The 15444-nt window shown below is 40.0% G+C and overlaps 1 protein-coding gene across 1 annotated transcript in view; it reads right to left on the bottom strand.

Annotated features, from left to right (window-relative positions):
• PRDM4 (PR domain containing 4) overlaps positions 1-15444 on the bottom strand; it is a 24197-nt gene extending 8753 nt beyond the window's left edge. The window contains exons 1-6 of the mRNA XM_005861649.2: positions 15279-15444; positions 11645-11778; positions 8871-9056; positions 5688-6482; positions 1316-1465; positions 248-366 (exon numbers count right to left, since the gene is read on the bottom strand). Coding sequence (XP_005861711.2) covers positions 248-366; positions 1316-1465; positions 5688-6482; positions 8871-9056; positions 11645-11778; positions 15279-15289 — 1395 coding nt within the window. The 5' untranslated portion in view covers positions 15290-15444. The remainder of the gene's footprint in view (positions 1-247; positions 367-1315; positions 1466-5687; positions 6483-8870; positions 9057-11644; positions 11779-15278) is intronic.

Below are 15444 nucleotides of genomic sequence, written 5' to 3'. Positions count from 1 at the left end.
GGAGCAGGCCTAAGCCAGCAGGTCGTTATCTCCCGAGGGGTCCCAGACTGCGAGAGGGCACAGGCCGGGCCGGGGGACCCCACCCCAGTGCACAAATTTTTGTGCACTGGGCCTCTAGTATTAAATAAACAACTGACAGGCAAATGGCACTGTATCATCATGGCTAATTTTGACCTTTACATCACTTTTAACTACCTTATTAAATAAAAACATCCAAAAGTCACGCATAAGTTTCATAAACACTGACCTTCCAGATATGGTTAACTGCCTTGTCTGTCCATTCTGCTACTTCCATGGAGTGACTTTGCTGGCCAATGAGAGGCCCAAAGCAAGTCCGCACAGGAATGGTTTCTCCCGTCCATACACCTGTCAGTGGAAGGACACCGACTATACAATCAGTACCTTAAACATCTCCGGACACAGAGAGTGAGTAGCTTAACCCAAGCAAAGAATCTGATTTTCAGGGAACCTGAGAACTACTGGGATTCCAGGACTCCTTAGAGGTAGCTAAGTCATATGAGTATGGAAAATGTAATGAATAGATAAAATGGGCTCAGAAGTAATATGCAAAGAAGTAATATCAGACATTTCTAAACCCAGTCTTATACACAATGGACCAAACCATGTCCCTCCAAATACGTTATTTTGGAGTTATCACATTAAAAGACTAGAGAATATTATTCTATTATAAAAATATAAAGCAACTGCTAAACTTCTAAAATTGTGCTTAAAGCACTGCTCTATATTATCTAAGCTGTTTCATGCTTTCAACTGACATCAAGCTACCGCTGAAAGAATAATGAACTTTGATTCATATTTTCAAAGAAATGACACAATACTGCAGAAACCATGTTAAAGTCAAATATGGGTAAGCACACTCTGGCAGTATTCTTTATTCTTTTTCCCTAGAGTATTAGACAACTTACACTCAATTTCAACATCTTTTGTAACAATTGGTTACCAGTGGTGAATTTTGCATGTTTCTATAAAAGAAAGAAGTTTCAAGGAGTGTTTTGTCATGGTAATTCTTAGTGGATGCTACAGTGAGAATAAAAGGGAAATCTTCAAAGACTCAGGCCAGGATTCTCTCCTCTATTCAATTCTGACTCTAAGTAAGGAGACCATTTCCAATAAAGTTTTCAACTTGATTTATTCCTATCACCACTGGACAAGATAAATATTCCCTAAAAGGATAAATCCTAAGCCATAAATTGACTTTTGGATCAACCAAATAGTCACTAAATTATACACACCCACTTTTACAACTCTGCCTCACAAAGAAAGAAGACACTTGAGGGGGTTTTATGGTTCTTACCAACTTCTGCTCCCACAATTGACTGACGGAGAACAAGCTGCTTTGGGAGAGAAAGCCTGGCTCTGCTCTCTATTGGAGTGTCAGGAACAAAAGTCACTGGTCCATGATCAGGGCAGTCTGAGGGATAGGCTCGGTCACAGAGGGTGCACCCTGCAGGTGGAAAATTTGAGAAACACAAATGAGTTCACCTCAAGCAGGCTAAATTACCACCTGCTCTTCTAGTTAAACACTAATTACTAAACTGTAACCAGTAAGAAGCAAGGTTCTAGCAGAAATACTTTAATCAAAGAACTACTCTTATACTAAAATATGTATCAACTCATCTCTCTCTTCAGCAAGATGTGACTTTTTCCTTTTGATCTAACAGGACACGTTTCCTATTCAGTGCCTAAAGGGCAAGATTGATTAAAAAAAAATAACACTGCCGAAGCCGGTTTGGCTCGGTGGATAGAGCGTCGGCCTGCGGACTAAAAGGTCCCAGGTTCGATTCCGGTCAAGGGCATGTACCTGGGTTGCGGGCACATCCCCAGTGGGGGATGTGCAGGAGGCAGCTGATCGATGTTTCTCTCTCATCGATGTTTCTAACTCTCTATCTCTCTCCCTTCCTCTCTGTAAAAAATCAATAAAATATATTTTTTAAAAAATAATAACACTACATTTACTTCAAAAATCAAGTTTAAAAAAAATCAAGTTCAGTCATCCCTGGACACATCCTCTCATATGCTTTAAATTATCTCTAGGTTACTTATAATACCTAATACAATGTAAATGCTATGTAAGTACTTGTTATACTGAATTATTTAAGGATCAACTTTCTGTAATTTTTTTTTATATCTGTAGTTGGTTCAATCTGCAGATGCAGATCCTGTGGATACAGAGGGCTGACTGTACACTACTCCTTACATTAAGTAGATAATATGATGTTCTGCAGCCTGAAATTGGATTCCAATTCTACGAACTATAAGAGGAAACTGGGCTGAAATGCTGTCAGTCATGCAAAGCAGAGATGACAGAGCCAGCGGCACCTCTATTCTCTTTTGCTTCACCATAAACAAACTGGCCAACCAGATTTTGATGGCAGATTTTTAAGCCAGAAAAGTATTTATAACCTGCTCTTTGGGCCAGCAGGCAGAATACATTCTTGCAGACACATCTGCTTAAAATTCTTAATTTCTCACTGTTCATATGACCTTTGTATACTGTTGTCTATGCTTACTATAACTTCACTTTCACAAGCTCATGAGTGTCCTCCCTCTCCATAAATCTTTTGCTCTATTCTTTTATTTTTCTTTCTCTCTGTTAAGGAAATAAATTCATGCCTCTATTAGCCACTGACTGAGTTCAAACTTTCCCAATTGTTCACAAAATAAGTGGAATCCATAAACCTTAGAACCACTGCTATCCAAGTGTCTTTTTCTCCTAAGTAATCATTAGAAATTCTACTTAAATGGCATTAAGGTGTCAGAAAGTTTTCATATTTAGCCAAAGAGTAATAACATATTACTTCAACTACTGCTTGGTTAAAAAGTCTTTAAATATCCAATTAGAGATCTCCCATCCTTGATGAGAACTGATTAACGAGAAGGGAATCACCTCCAAACAAAGGAGATTCAGATTTCATACAACAGAAAATGCTTACCTGTTTCTCCAAAGATATACAAATGGCCAGTAAGTACATGTAAAGGGACTCAACATCATTATTCATTAGGGAAAGGCAAACCGGACAATAAGATGTCACTTCACACCCAAAAGGATGGTTATAATAAAACAGAAAGAAAGTGCTGGCAAAGATGTGGAAAAACTGGAAGCCTGGTATACTGATACTGGAAATATAAATTGTTGCAGCCACTCTGGCAATTCCCCCAAAAAGTTAAACGTAAAGCAATTTTCCATTCTTACAATGAGGCAAAAGTAGGTTTACAGTTGTGAGTACACGAAACTGAATTTATTCTTGTTTTATTATTGTATTCTTTTCCATATGAACAACTGTAAAGCTACTTTTGTCCCATCCTGCATATCCAAGAAAATTTAAAACATGTTCATTCAAAAACTTGTACGGGGTGGGGCAAAGTAGGTTTACAGTTGTAAGTATGCGAACCAGTTAGTTTATTCTTGTATTATTATTAATTATTGTATTATTCTCCATACAAACAACTTCAAACCTACTTTTGCCCCCCCCTTTATATAAATGTCCTTAGCAGCATTACTCATAATAGCCAGAAAGGAGAAACACAAATGTCCATAAATGATAAACAAGATGTGGAATACACACACAATGATTATGCTCTCATAAAAAAAGAATGAAGTACCGATGCCTGCCAAAATACAGATGAGCCATGACAACATTATGCTAAGGGAACAAAGCCAGACACAGGAAGCCACATATTATATGTCTCCATTTATATGAAATGTCAAGAATAGGCAAATCCATGGAGATAGAAAGTAGCTTAGTGGTTACCTGACCATGGGATGGGGCGATGATGAGTTACTGCTGATGGGGTTTCTTTATGGGGTGATAAAAATGTTTTGGAATTAGACAGTAGTAATGGTTATACAACCTTGTCAATATACTAAAAATCACTGAATTGTACACTTTAAAATGTGAATTATATCTCACTTTTTAAAAACACATTTAGAAGCAAGAGGATCCCACTTTTTAAAAAAGGATCAACAGGCTAAATTAATGAGTCTACATTACATTCCCAGATGAAAACACTTTGACCCTAGCTGGTTTGGTTCAGTGGATAGTGTTGGCCTGTGGACCACAGGGTCCGGGGTTCAATTCCCGCCAAGGGCACGTAGCTTGATTACAAGCTCCTCCCTGGCCCAGGCCCTGGTCAGGGCTTGTGCAGGAGACAACCAATCAATGTGTTTCTCTCACATTGGTATTTCTGTCTTTCCCTCTCTCTTCCACGCTCTCTAAAAATCAATGAAAAAAATATCCTCGGGTGAGGATTTTTTAAAAAAAATTTTAATTGTAAATTTGAGACTGAAAAGGTTAATAGGAAATCTCTCCCCATTGCTTGACTTCTGCAACACCAGAAGATTCATTCATTCTACTTTTCTCACCTCCTGATCAGTCTACTCTGGAAGCTCTTTGCTACTGTATCTTAATATCCCAGCCCTTTTGACATTCCACTCTTACTAGATGATTTCACCCCCCTTCCATGGCCATGATTAATACCTTAATGCTGAAGATCCCTACATATTTCCAGACAGACAGATCTCTGAGCTCCAGATTCGACTTCTCATTAGACATTTCTACTACGCATCTTATGGACACTAAAATCAGCACGTCTAAAATTGGCTTCACCATCACTCCTCAAAAAAATTCATCTACTCCTCCTCCACCAATCATTATCCTAAGCAAGTGTTACTACTATCCACCAGTTTTCCTTGCCAAAAACCAGGGTTTTCTTCCATAACCCTTCCTTCCCCTAACTTCATCCACTCAACAAGTTTTACTTAGTTCTTGTAAACATCCTGCACTTTTCCTCAACCTTTACTTTTACTTCGTTAGAAAAATCACCTTTATGGCATCATCTTCTTTACCTACTTGCCTCTAACTAGCCTCCCCTGGTAAGTTTCCCCTGCCTCTTCCATGCCCTGGTTAGGTGCTCCCCCTCCTTAGGCCCCTTTAGCACCTTGCACTTAATCCCATCTTCGCACTTATCACACTGTACGCAATAGCCTGTTTACTTGCCTATGCCTCCCATCAGACTACAAGCTCCTTAAAGGCATGTGCTGGCTCTTATCAACCGTTTTCTCCCCAGCATCTATTAGAGGCTGGCATATAATAAGCAATCAACATGTTTCCTGCATAAATGAAGTATGTGGTGACACCAACAAATTGTTTTTATACTACTTTTTTTTGTTGCCCTATAAAAAGAACTTTTACATGAGCAACTATAGTAATTTATATACATTCTGAGCAAAAACAAAATTGTATCCACCTGTATTTCTCCACTGGGATTTTAAAAAAGTGCACAATTTAATAAATGTTATGTTGAAGAGCATAAGGCATGTCACACAGACTACCTTACTAAAGTTTATTCCTGTAATTAACTATTTGTGAAACCTTGGGAAATACCTTATGTATTTTGGGGCTAAGCTTATCTGTAAATTACAGAAATGACTCTGTTTCCTTACTTCAGGAGGATGTTTTAAGAACCAATGAAATGTCTATGTATCATTTGACTAACCTGAGGAAAAGGCACCACATTAATATAAAGGACACTACTAAGCAAAGAAAAATTACAAAGCCTAGTTACTTTCTAAACTTCTTTAACACCTGACTTTGTGACTAAGCCTGTTAGGAATGATGGCCCTTTCCACCAATATTTCCAAAACAAAAAAGGCTAAGCACACTCACAAATTGTAAACAAGGTTGCCATATTTTCTTTGTTTGAATTGGAATCTTCCATTTGCAGTGAAGGTGGTACAAAAGAAAGACTGTCTGAAGATACATCTACATGACCTGTTCCCATAGCAACCTCCTGGGTGATGGAGGAGACAGCCACAGGTTCTAGGCTTAGGCCAACTTCATGGAGGGAAACAGATTCTAGGGAGGCGAGGTTGTGTGAGGTAGAGAGTGCCACGCTTACAGAGTTGGTGCTCATGGCCACGGTGTGAATAGAGTCACTGAGGGCACTGTCAGACATCCCGTTGACCCGACTTGCAATGTGGTCTGTCTCCATGACCACAGGGAGCTCCAGGCCATTCCCATGAATGGGTATCACACCACCATGCCCTACAGTGTCTGCCGCAAGGGTGTTGCTCACAGAATCCACAGACAGAGGTTCATGACTTCTGGAGCCATTTGGGATTTGAGAATGCTCGCCTGCAACACCATCCATTGTAAGCTCTTCTGCCATTCCATCTGTAGAGATGGGGCTAGTAACCCTAGAGACGTTCTCCATAGTGATTGTTGTGTCCAAGGCCACCTCATGGCCATCACTGGGATGAAGACTTTGGGCACCGTGTGTGTTCACAGAGCGAGAGTCTATTGAAACAATGCCTTGTTCTAATCCAACATTTCCATTGGACTGGTAGGGATCTAGTGCTGAAGGGTTGTTGGCAATAGATAATGCTGTATTACCATCAACATTTATGGAGTTGGGGTGGATGTACTGAGGAGGTGGTCTGTCAGCTAAATAAGACAAAATGCCTGAGAAAAGGAAAAGATAACAGATTTTTTAGTACATTGTTAGAATAAAAAATTCCAAATGCTAGAGCTACAAATATAACTAAATTAAAATAATCTCCTATCTACTTCTTTGGTTTAATCCACTTTATAAATAGCAACATACATATAACATAATTCAGTTTTTCCTATGAAACTCAGAAATCATAAAAAATTAACTGTGTTCCTTTGACATCCCTAGAAGTTAATCATTTAAATGTTGCCTTTTATACATGGTGGGAATTCCTGAGTCCTAAGATGCTAAAATTTGCTCTATAAGAATTAAAATGTAAAATGATTTAAAACTATATCTTCCATGTGAAAAAATAAAATTTAATATAACTTATTAAACTATCATAATACACTACCAGCGGTTCTCAACCTGTGGGTAGCGACCCCTTTGGCGGTCGAACGACCCTTTCACAGGGGTCGCCTAAGACCATCCTGCATATCAGATATTTACATTACGATTCATAACAGTAGCAACATTACAGTTATGAAGTAGCAACGAAAATAATTTTATGGTTGGGTCACAACATGAGGAACTATATTTAAAGGGCCAGAAGGTTGAGAACCACTAGGCACTATTCAAAACAAGTCATAATTGTACCTGCTTTATTGAAACAGAAAAAGATATTTAAACACTCGTGCTTATGAAGATGTAGTGAAATGGTACTTGTTGCATTGCCAGTTGGAGTGTAATTACCAAAACCTCTTTGGAAGGGATACATATTAAGAATCTCAAAAACATTCATACCGTCTTGAGTAAGAAATTTCTTAAATGCATTTTGTAAATATTATACACAAAGTTGTTCATATAATGGTAATTAAAAAATGGAAAAACAAAACTGTCAAAAAAGAAGGACTGATATAATAAATCATGAAATACCCATTCAGTAGAATGTAATGCATCATTAAAAAGGATATTATGAGCCCTAGCTGGTTTGGCTCAGTGGCTAGAGCATCCACCCACAGACTGAGGGTCCCGGGTTCGATTCCAGTTAAGGGCAAGTACCTTGATTGCAGGCTCAATCCCTAGCCCTGGTTGGGGCACATGTGAGAGGCAACCAATTGATATATCTCTCTCACATTGATGTTTCTCTCTCTGTCTCTCCCTCTCCCTTCCACCCTCTCTAAAAATCAATGGAAAAATATTATTGGGTGAGGATTAACAACAACAACAACAACAAAAAACAACAAAAAAAGGATATTATGAAAACCAGGTAGTAGTTGAGGAAAATAACTATGTAAAATTAGAGAAAAATATTAAGTGAAAAAAGTAAGGATACACAAACGTATAAAATATACAATCTTAATTACAAAAAAAAAACACAGTAAAATCTATACACCAAAATAAAAGACAGGAAGGATGATGGGACTATGAATGGTTTCCCTATTTGCTAAATTATCTAAAATAAGCATTTAATAACTTTTGTAACAGAATAAAAGTTCAATAAAGCCCTGGCTGGTTTGGCTCAGTGGATAGATCATTGGCCAGAGGACTGAAGGGTCCTGGGTTTGATTCCGGTCACGGGCACATGTCTGTGTTGCAGGCTCAATCCCCAGTAGGGGGCATACAGGGGACAGCCAATTAATAATTCTCATCATTGATATTTCTCTCTCTCTCCTTCTCCTTTCATCTCTGAAATTAATAAAAAAAATATTTAAATTTTTAAAAAGTCAATAAACTTTATAATAAACAATGACACTGTAGCAGAACATGTGGTTGGCAGGAATTACAATTGCAGGATTATAAAACTGAACCAAGGAGATGCTGGAAGAGAAGGAGAAAAACTGCTATGTGCCATTAGGAAATAAAGCTTAGTCAAACTACAATTATTAATAACTAGAGGCCTGGTGCACAGATTTGTGCACTGGTGGGGTCCCTTGTCCTGGCCTGTGGGGATCGGGCCAATACTGGCTGTCCGACATCCCCCAAGGGGTCCTGGATCGCGAGAGGGTGCAGGCCAAGCCAAGGGACCCCACCAGTGCACAATCGGGCCGGAGAGGAACCATAGGAGGGCTCCAGGGCGTGTCCGGCCCATCTCGCCCAGTCCCGATTGGCTGGACCCCAGCAGCAAGCTAACCTACTGGTTGGAGCATCTGCCCCCTGGTGGTCAGTGCGCATCATAGTGACTGGTCGAACGGTCGGACGAATGGTTGGACACTTAGCATATTAGGCTTTTATTATATAGGATATGTTATCTGTATATTCTAAAAGGAAAAGTACATAACTATAAACAGATAGTTTTCCTGACCAAGATATTAATATCTCATTGTGACAAACAAAAAAGCATTATTCAGTTCTTCATGCACTGAGGTCAAGTCAGCCCTATTCTTTCTTCTAACCTCCCAAAGAACTATCATACTTACCAGGTAAAATGGTCCTGAAGTAACTGCTCTCCAGGTGGGGGTAAGGTGGTGGAGGTAGGGTGTAGTTTCTTTCAGGTAACCCACACATCACCCCTCGATCGCCAATACCCATTGGCAGCATCAGAGACAAAGCAGATGGCAGAGAGCTCAGGGAGGGACCCAGGTTTGGAATTGCCACTGGCAGGCCTACAAAAAAAGAAAAAAATGTTTAAGTACTTTAACACTTTGTTGTACACCTGAGAGTAATACAAAATAATACTGAATAATTGAAAAATAAAAGTACTTAAAAATTCTCTGTACAATCACTAACTAAACATAGAAAGGTTGTTGCATGTGAGCAAAAATCTCACTGAGTAGCCCTTTACATCCCAGATAGGTACATCCACAAAATGTCACAAAGTTAGTTCTCAAATTAGTTTTAAAATACCAAATTGATCCTCCAATTGTCTATATTGCTCTTTAGTACCAAACATTTAATTGCAACTAAAAACCTAGTTTAAATAGGATTTAAGAAATCAAATTATATAGAGATACAAAAATGGGAAGAAATATACCAGAGTTCATAGGAATGATCTCTGAATAGTGCTATTACAGGGTTGTTGTTTTTTAAACCTATTTTTACTTTATAATAGTTTCCATTTCATACAGTGAGAATATTTCACTTCTGAAAGTTCATAGATATGCTCCTACTTGGAAAATCTAGTTTAAAGTTAGACGTGAAATTGTATATAAATAGTTTCATAGTCTTTTGTATATATGCTGTACTTCATGATTAAAAGAATATAACCCTTAGATTGTCTCTACCTGGAAGTATACCTATCTGCAAAGTGTTGAAGTGACTCTTACTGTGCCTAAGTATCATAATGAATACTCACCAACACAGCCAATGCTGATCTGCATTATTTTTTGCCAGTGGCAATTATTTTTTAATAGGCTTTTCCTCCTAAACAAGTGTACTCTAAAAGGAATGCCTAAGAGATAATCAAATGAATTAACAACAAATTTTTTAAACATTTTTTGGATACTTAAAGGAATGTAAAGAGCCCTCGTTATGATGAAACTTATTTAACTCTGCATTTTAGTAATGAAGCAGTAACTTATTTAAACAATTTATACAAGGTGTCCCCCCCAAAAATGTATACATACTTTAACAGCTGATAACTCAATTTTGAAAATGAAAAGTATTTTAATAAACACTGCCTTTATAATTATTCAAAGTGTGTGTATACATTTTTGGGGGGACACCCTACAGATTCAAATACTCTTTGTTGTTGTTGTTGTTAATGCTTACCTGAGGACATTTTTTCCATTGATTTTTAGAGAGTGGAAGCGAGGAGGAGAGACAGAGAAACATTGATTGGTTGCCTCCTGCACACTCCACAACCTGGGTCCGGGACCATGGTACATGCCCTTGGCAGGAATTGAATCCATGACCCTTCAATTTGAGGGCCGATGCTCTATCCACTGAGCAAACCAGCTAGGGCAGATTCAAATACTCTTAAAACATTAACTCCTATTTTGATCAAGAAGGTCCAATACATTACAATGCTGTAGGTCCTTAGGAATCACTAGCTTACTTGTTTCAAGAGAAAAAGAAAATTGAACTAGGCAGATAAAAAGGTCTTAAAGGAATAATGTTGGGGGAAAATGAGCTTCTCCTGTACTCTTATTCTCTCTGAATATTGAGCTCCATCTCTGGTGCTTCCTCTTTCCCCATAATTCTAGGCCTGGCATATTTGCAGTTGCCAATTTCAGATGTAGAAAGTAAAGCTCAATTTCTCATGCTCTTTAAGAACATTTAGTAGAGTAACTTTAATTCTCCTCTATCAAGCAGGGACAAAATGCCAAGATAAATAGGTAATCTTCTATAATAAAAGCCTAATATGCAAATCAACTGAACAGCAGAACAATCAGTGGAATGACCAGTCACTATGATGTGCACTGACCACCAGGGGGCGGACGCTCAACGTAGGAGCTGCCCCCAGCTCGCAGGCCCCCCAGGCCAGCCAAGGTGGGTGCCAGCGGGGCGCCCCCAGATCACCCTGCTGGTCACCCCACAGATCGGCCCTGATCACTAGCCAGGCCTAGAGACCCTATCTATGCACGAATTTCAAGCACCGGGCCTCTAGTTGTATATAATAAAAGGCTAATATGCAAACTGACCGAACAGTGGAACAACCGGTCACTGTGACACACAATGACCACCAGGGGGCAGACGCTCAACACAGGAGCTGCCCCCTGGTGGGCAGTGTGCTCCCACAGGGGGAGTGCCACTCAGCCAGAAGCCGGGCTCACAGGCTGGCGAGTGCAGTGGCAGTGGCAGGAGCCTCTCCCACCTTTGTGGCAGCGCTAAGGTTGTCCAACTGACGGCTTGGGCCTAAGCCGTCAGTTGGACATCCCCTGAGGGCTCCCAGACTGAGGGAGGGCGCAGGCTGGGCTGAGGGACCGCTCCCCCCACCCCCCAACAAGTGCACAAATTTCATGCACTAGGCTTCTAGTCTTAGATAAAATACCAAGTCAATTACAGCTCTAGACAAAAGGTCACCAACTGAAGAAGAGGATTGTCAGAAAAAACTGCTACACCTATCCACCAGAACTCCAACACTCTACAAAAAATGTCTTCTTTCACTGTTGCAACTGCATGTGGAACTGCCACTCAGACCTGCTTGGCTTCTCTCTTCCACTCTTAAAGGGGCTCTGACCCCATCTAGGCTCTATTTAGAATTGATAATGCAGTAAGTGTTGATATGCAGTTGCTGTCCCTTACCACTCACCTGGGGCAGGGATGGCATTGTGAGTGGGTGAAGCAGCCAACCCCAGGTGACTCCCTGAGACTGGCAAGGCATTGCTCACAGAGGATGAAGTCAGCTGCTCCATCCCCACTGGGCTCAGGTTCATTTCATTCATCCTAAGAAAGAGCACAGTAACCAGTTATGCAAACAATTAATGTCAGTGAGTCTGCTTAAGGAACTCAAGAACCTAAAACTTGACCAACTATTATTTCATTTTTATGCTCACATCTTAAACAGGATTGTACCTTGTTTCAATCAGGCCTGCCTTGTTCCAAACACTATTCACACTACCTAAAGCAAAGTTTGCAATCCTTAGCGCACAATGGCAATGAGGGTTGGGTTGTTTTTTTAAACCACCCAAGTTTTTTCTTTCACAGGATCTGTTCTCTTCAGTTGGCTTATTACTTTAAACCAAGATTTTTACAGATGTTTGTTATAACCTGCACAAAGAATATTTGCTAATTCTTTTCACCAGGAGTTAAAATGATATTGGATCTGAGTTTAAGTATTAATGGTATAAAAAAGCACCATACATTCTCATGGATCAGCATTTTATTAAAATTCTGTATCAACATTTAATTAATTATCTTAATGACATCCTCCACATATTGAGGTTTGTTATGTAACCTTTACCAGATACTTTTTGAAAAATTACGTCCTATCTCTCACTTCTTCAAAATAAGGTACAGAAACTGAGTCTCAAAGAGGGCCTGTCATAATCCCCAAATCACACAGCAATTAAATGGAAGAGCACAGATTATGCTACAAAATAATGCCAAAAAGTTTTTTCATACACCAACTTTTCATCTACAGAACACTTTTGGCAGGCAGAAGAATGCAAGAATCACATTTTCTATGCAATCCATGTTGTATTGCCATTAACAACATCATTACAATAAGAGTAACATTGATTAGAACAAAACACTATTAGAGGTTGTTATCGATAAGTATTAGTTCCTATGTCATCTGTCATATTAAAAATACTATATTTCAAGAAGCTAGCCAACAGGTTATCCAAAGGGGGACACTAATGACCTCCAAGCCTTATAGTATCACAGTAATGCATGTTCTTCTGCGTGTGCCTTTGTACATGGGAGGGGTGGAGGGGAACAGAAATCAAATGTGTCCACATATTCCTTAGCCCTGAAAGCAAACCTAATAGGCTTTTTAATTCTGAACAATAGCATATCAGCTATCAACCAACCTGAAAATAATTAAAAGCTAACACTTATTACTCTTGTTCTATGTGTGTTAGGCACAGAGTTTAGTGATTTACATGTAATTATCTCACCTAATCCTTGTAACTACTGGGAGGTAAGGAATATTCTTAATCCCATTTTAGAAATGAGGAAACAGACTCAGAGACACTAAGAAACTTAACCACAGATTACATAACAAGTGGCAGACTTGGGATTTAAATCCAGGTCTGCCTAATTTAATAAAACAAACCTCTTAACTGAAATTGAAAAAGACAGTTACAATAAAAGAACCATTTTGCAAAAAAAATCAATAAAAATATTTTTTTTTAAAAAAGAACCATTTTGCCTTTTACACAGTCCCAATAGATTAAGATCTGTGTATTTACATAGTGGGGTATGCTTCAAGTCCTGCACAGACCTGTTCCTGCACTATTCTATATTCCCAGGCTCCAACCTTATCCCTGGCCACGTATCGCATAAAGCTAAGCTCCAGACATTAATAAAGTACGTTAGGCCAACGAGCATACTACCTTGTACAGAGCGCGCACTCGGAAATACTGGAGACTGGATGGAGCTGTGTACGCTCATCCTACTAGAAAGACAACTAGAAGCACATGACAAATGAGGGACACCTGATAAAGGAAAGCACCTTTATAACAGTAATTATGCTATAAAAAAAGTGTAAAAAAAATCCTTATAGACTAAAGAAACCATAGCAACCTTCATTTTGAAAGTTTCGGGGCTTGGGTTACTTTAAAACAGACTTTTCCTGGAAATTGTTATACCTAGAGTTTTTAGTCAAAACTCAATCACTAGAGCAGCAATAACCTACAACAAATTGGTTACAATAATTTTTCAAAGTACAATTAAAACTCTGAAGCTTCGAATACCATTCTGAAAATTCCTCAACACTAATCTGTGTGATAATCTTGAGAGAAAAATCAAAATGGTGTTTCTAGGTTGACTTCTAAAACCAGTTTAAACCAGAGTTCAATGTGAGAGGCTCAGCAGATTTCTGCTGTTGTGAGTCACCAAAAAGTGATGACCTCAGCAGCCATGAACCAAAGGTGGCTGGTATCCCACAGAGAGACAGCAGATGAAGGGAATTTACAATATGACCCTCATCGGACACTCATTCTAAAATGCAATTCTATCCTAACCACCTTTCTCAAAAGGGATTCCAGGAAGCAACCTTGGGAAAAGGGCCCAGAATCAAGACACCAAGCACTCTCTTCTTCCCTCCTCGCTCCTTACAAAATCATTTCCTTCACACTTCTACCATTTCGTGCTTCACACTGACCTATGTATGAACCACGTGCCAGGTGCTGATCTTAAAACTTTACTTAGAACAGTGGTTCTCAACCTTCCTAATGCCGCGACCCTTTAATACAGTTCATGTTGTGGTGACCCCCAATTTCATTGTTACAAATTGAACATAATTAAAGCATAGTGATTACTCACAAAAACAATACGTAATTATATATGTGTTTTTCCGATGGTCTTAGGCGACCCCTGTGAAAGGGTTGTTCAACCCCCAACGGGGTCGCGACCCGAAGGTTGAGAACTGCTGACTTAGAACGACATATAAGCAACTAACACTAAGGAAAATGCAGTCATTCTGCAAAATGCAATAGAGTCATTTCAATGACTTTGTTTTCTGCATCCTAAGCATAAGGCCTATGAAAAGGCTCTAAAAGACCAGCCATCTAGAACTATTTCTGTACTGTACTGACATGGTACCCAAAAGTACCTAACTTTAAACATCTGCATCAAGGTTTTAGAGTTAAGAACTTAATTTCTCCACTATACCAGCCAGGTGGCAAGTAACCGAGGGAAATCCAAAGTGAGGCCTGGTGACGAGCTGAACGCACACCTTGGAACCCAGACAAAAATAGTATTAAACGCTCAATCAAGTCGAAGGCACAGGATAAAGGTGTCCACGAGCCAACAATGACGTATGGCTAATCTGGAGCAACTGTTCACATGTGAAGTTAGGTTGAATGAGAGTCTAGTCAACCCCAGTTTCTGGGGTTCTGGTTGCTCTGGGACGCGAATCCGTATTTGCAAACCGCACTTGTACCCTCCCTAGTGGCACCCACAACGAAGGCACTCAAAACTCTCACGTTGCCCTGACCGGTTTGGCTCAGTGGATGGAGCGTCGGCCTGCGGAACTCGGGAGTCCCAGGTTCGATTCCGGTCAGGGGCTTGGACCTTGGTTGCGGGCACATCCCCAATAGGGAGTGTGCAGGAGGCAGCTGATTGATGTTTCTCTCTCATCGATGTTTCTAACTCTCTATCCCTCTCCCTTCCTCTCTGTAAAAAATTAATAAAATATATTTTAAAACAAAAACAAAAACTCTCACGTGCCTGATGTTTTCCGAAGACGCCGCCAGCCCTGAGCCCACCTCACGACTCACCTGGGATGCATCTGCTTGGGGCCAAGTACCAGCGAAAAGGGCACACGGGGGGCGGGGAAGCTGCATCGGGGTTTGCGTCCCAGGGTCACGTGCTACCGCATCTCGCTCACAACCGCTGCACACACGCGGCCCCACGCCACCAGGGCCGCCCCACTTCTCCCGAGGG

This window comes from Myotis brandtii, unplaced genomic scaffold (genome assembly GCF_000412655.1).
Source record: "Myotis brandtii unplaced genomic scaffold, ASM41265v1 scaffold155, whole genome shotgun sequence".
Lineage (NCBI taxonomy): Eukaryota > Metazoa > Chordata > Mammalia > Chiroptera > Vespertilionidae > Myotis > Myotis brandtii.
The sequence above is the reverse complement of the archived record's forward strand: the minus strand, read 5'-3'. Positions and strand labels throughout refer to the sequence as shown.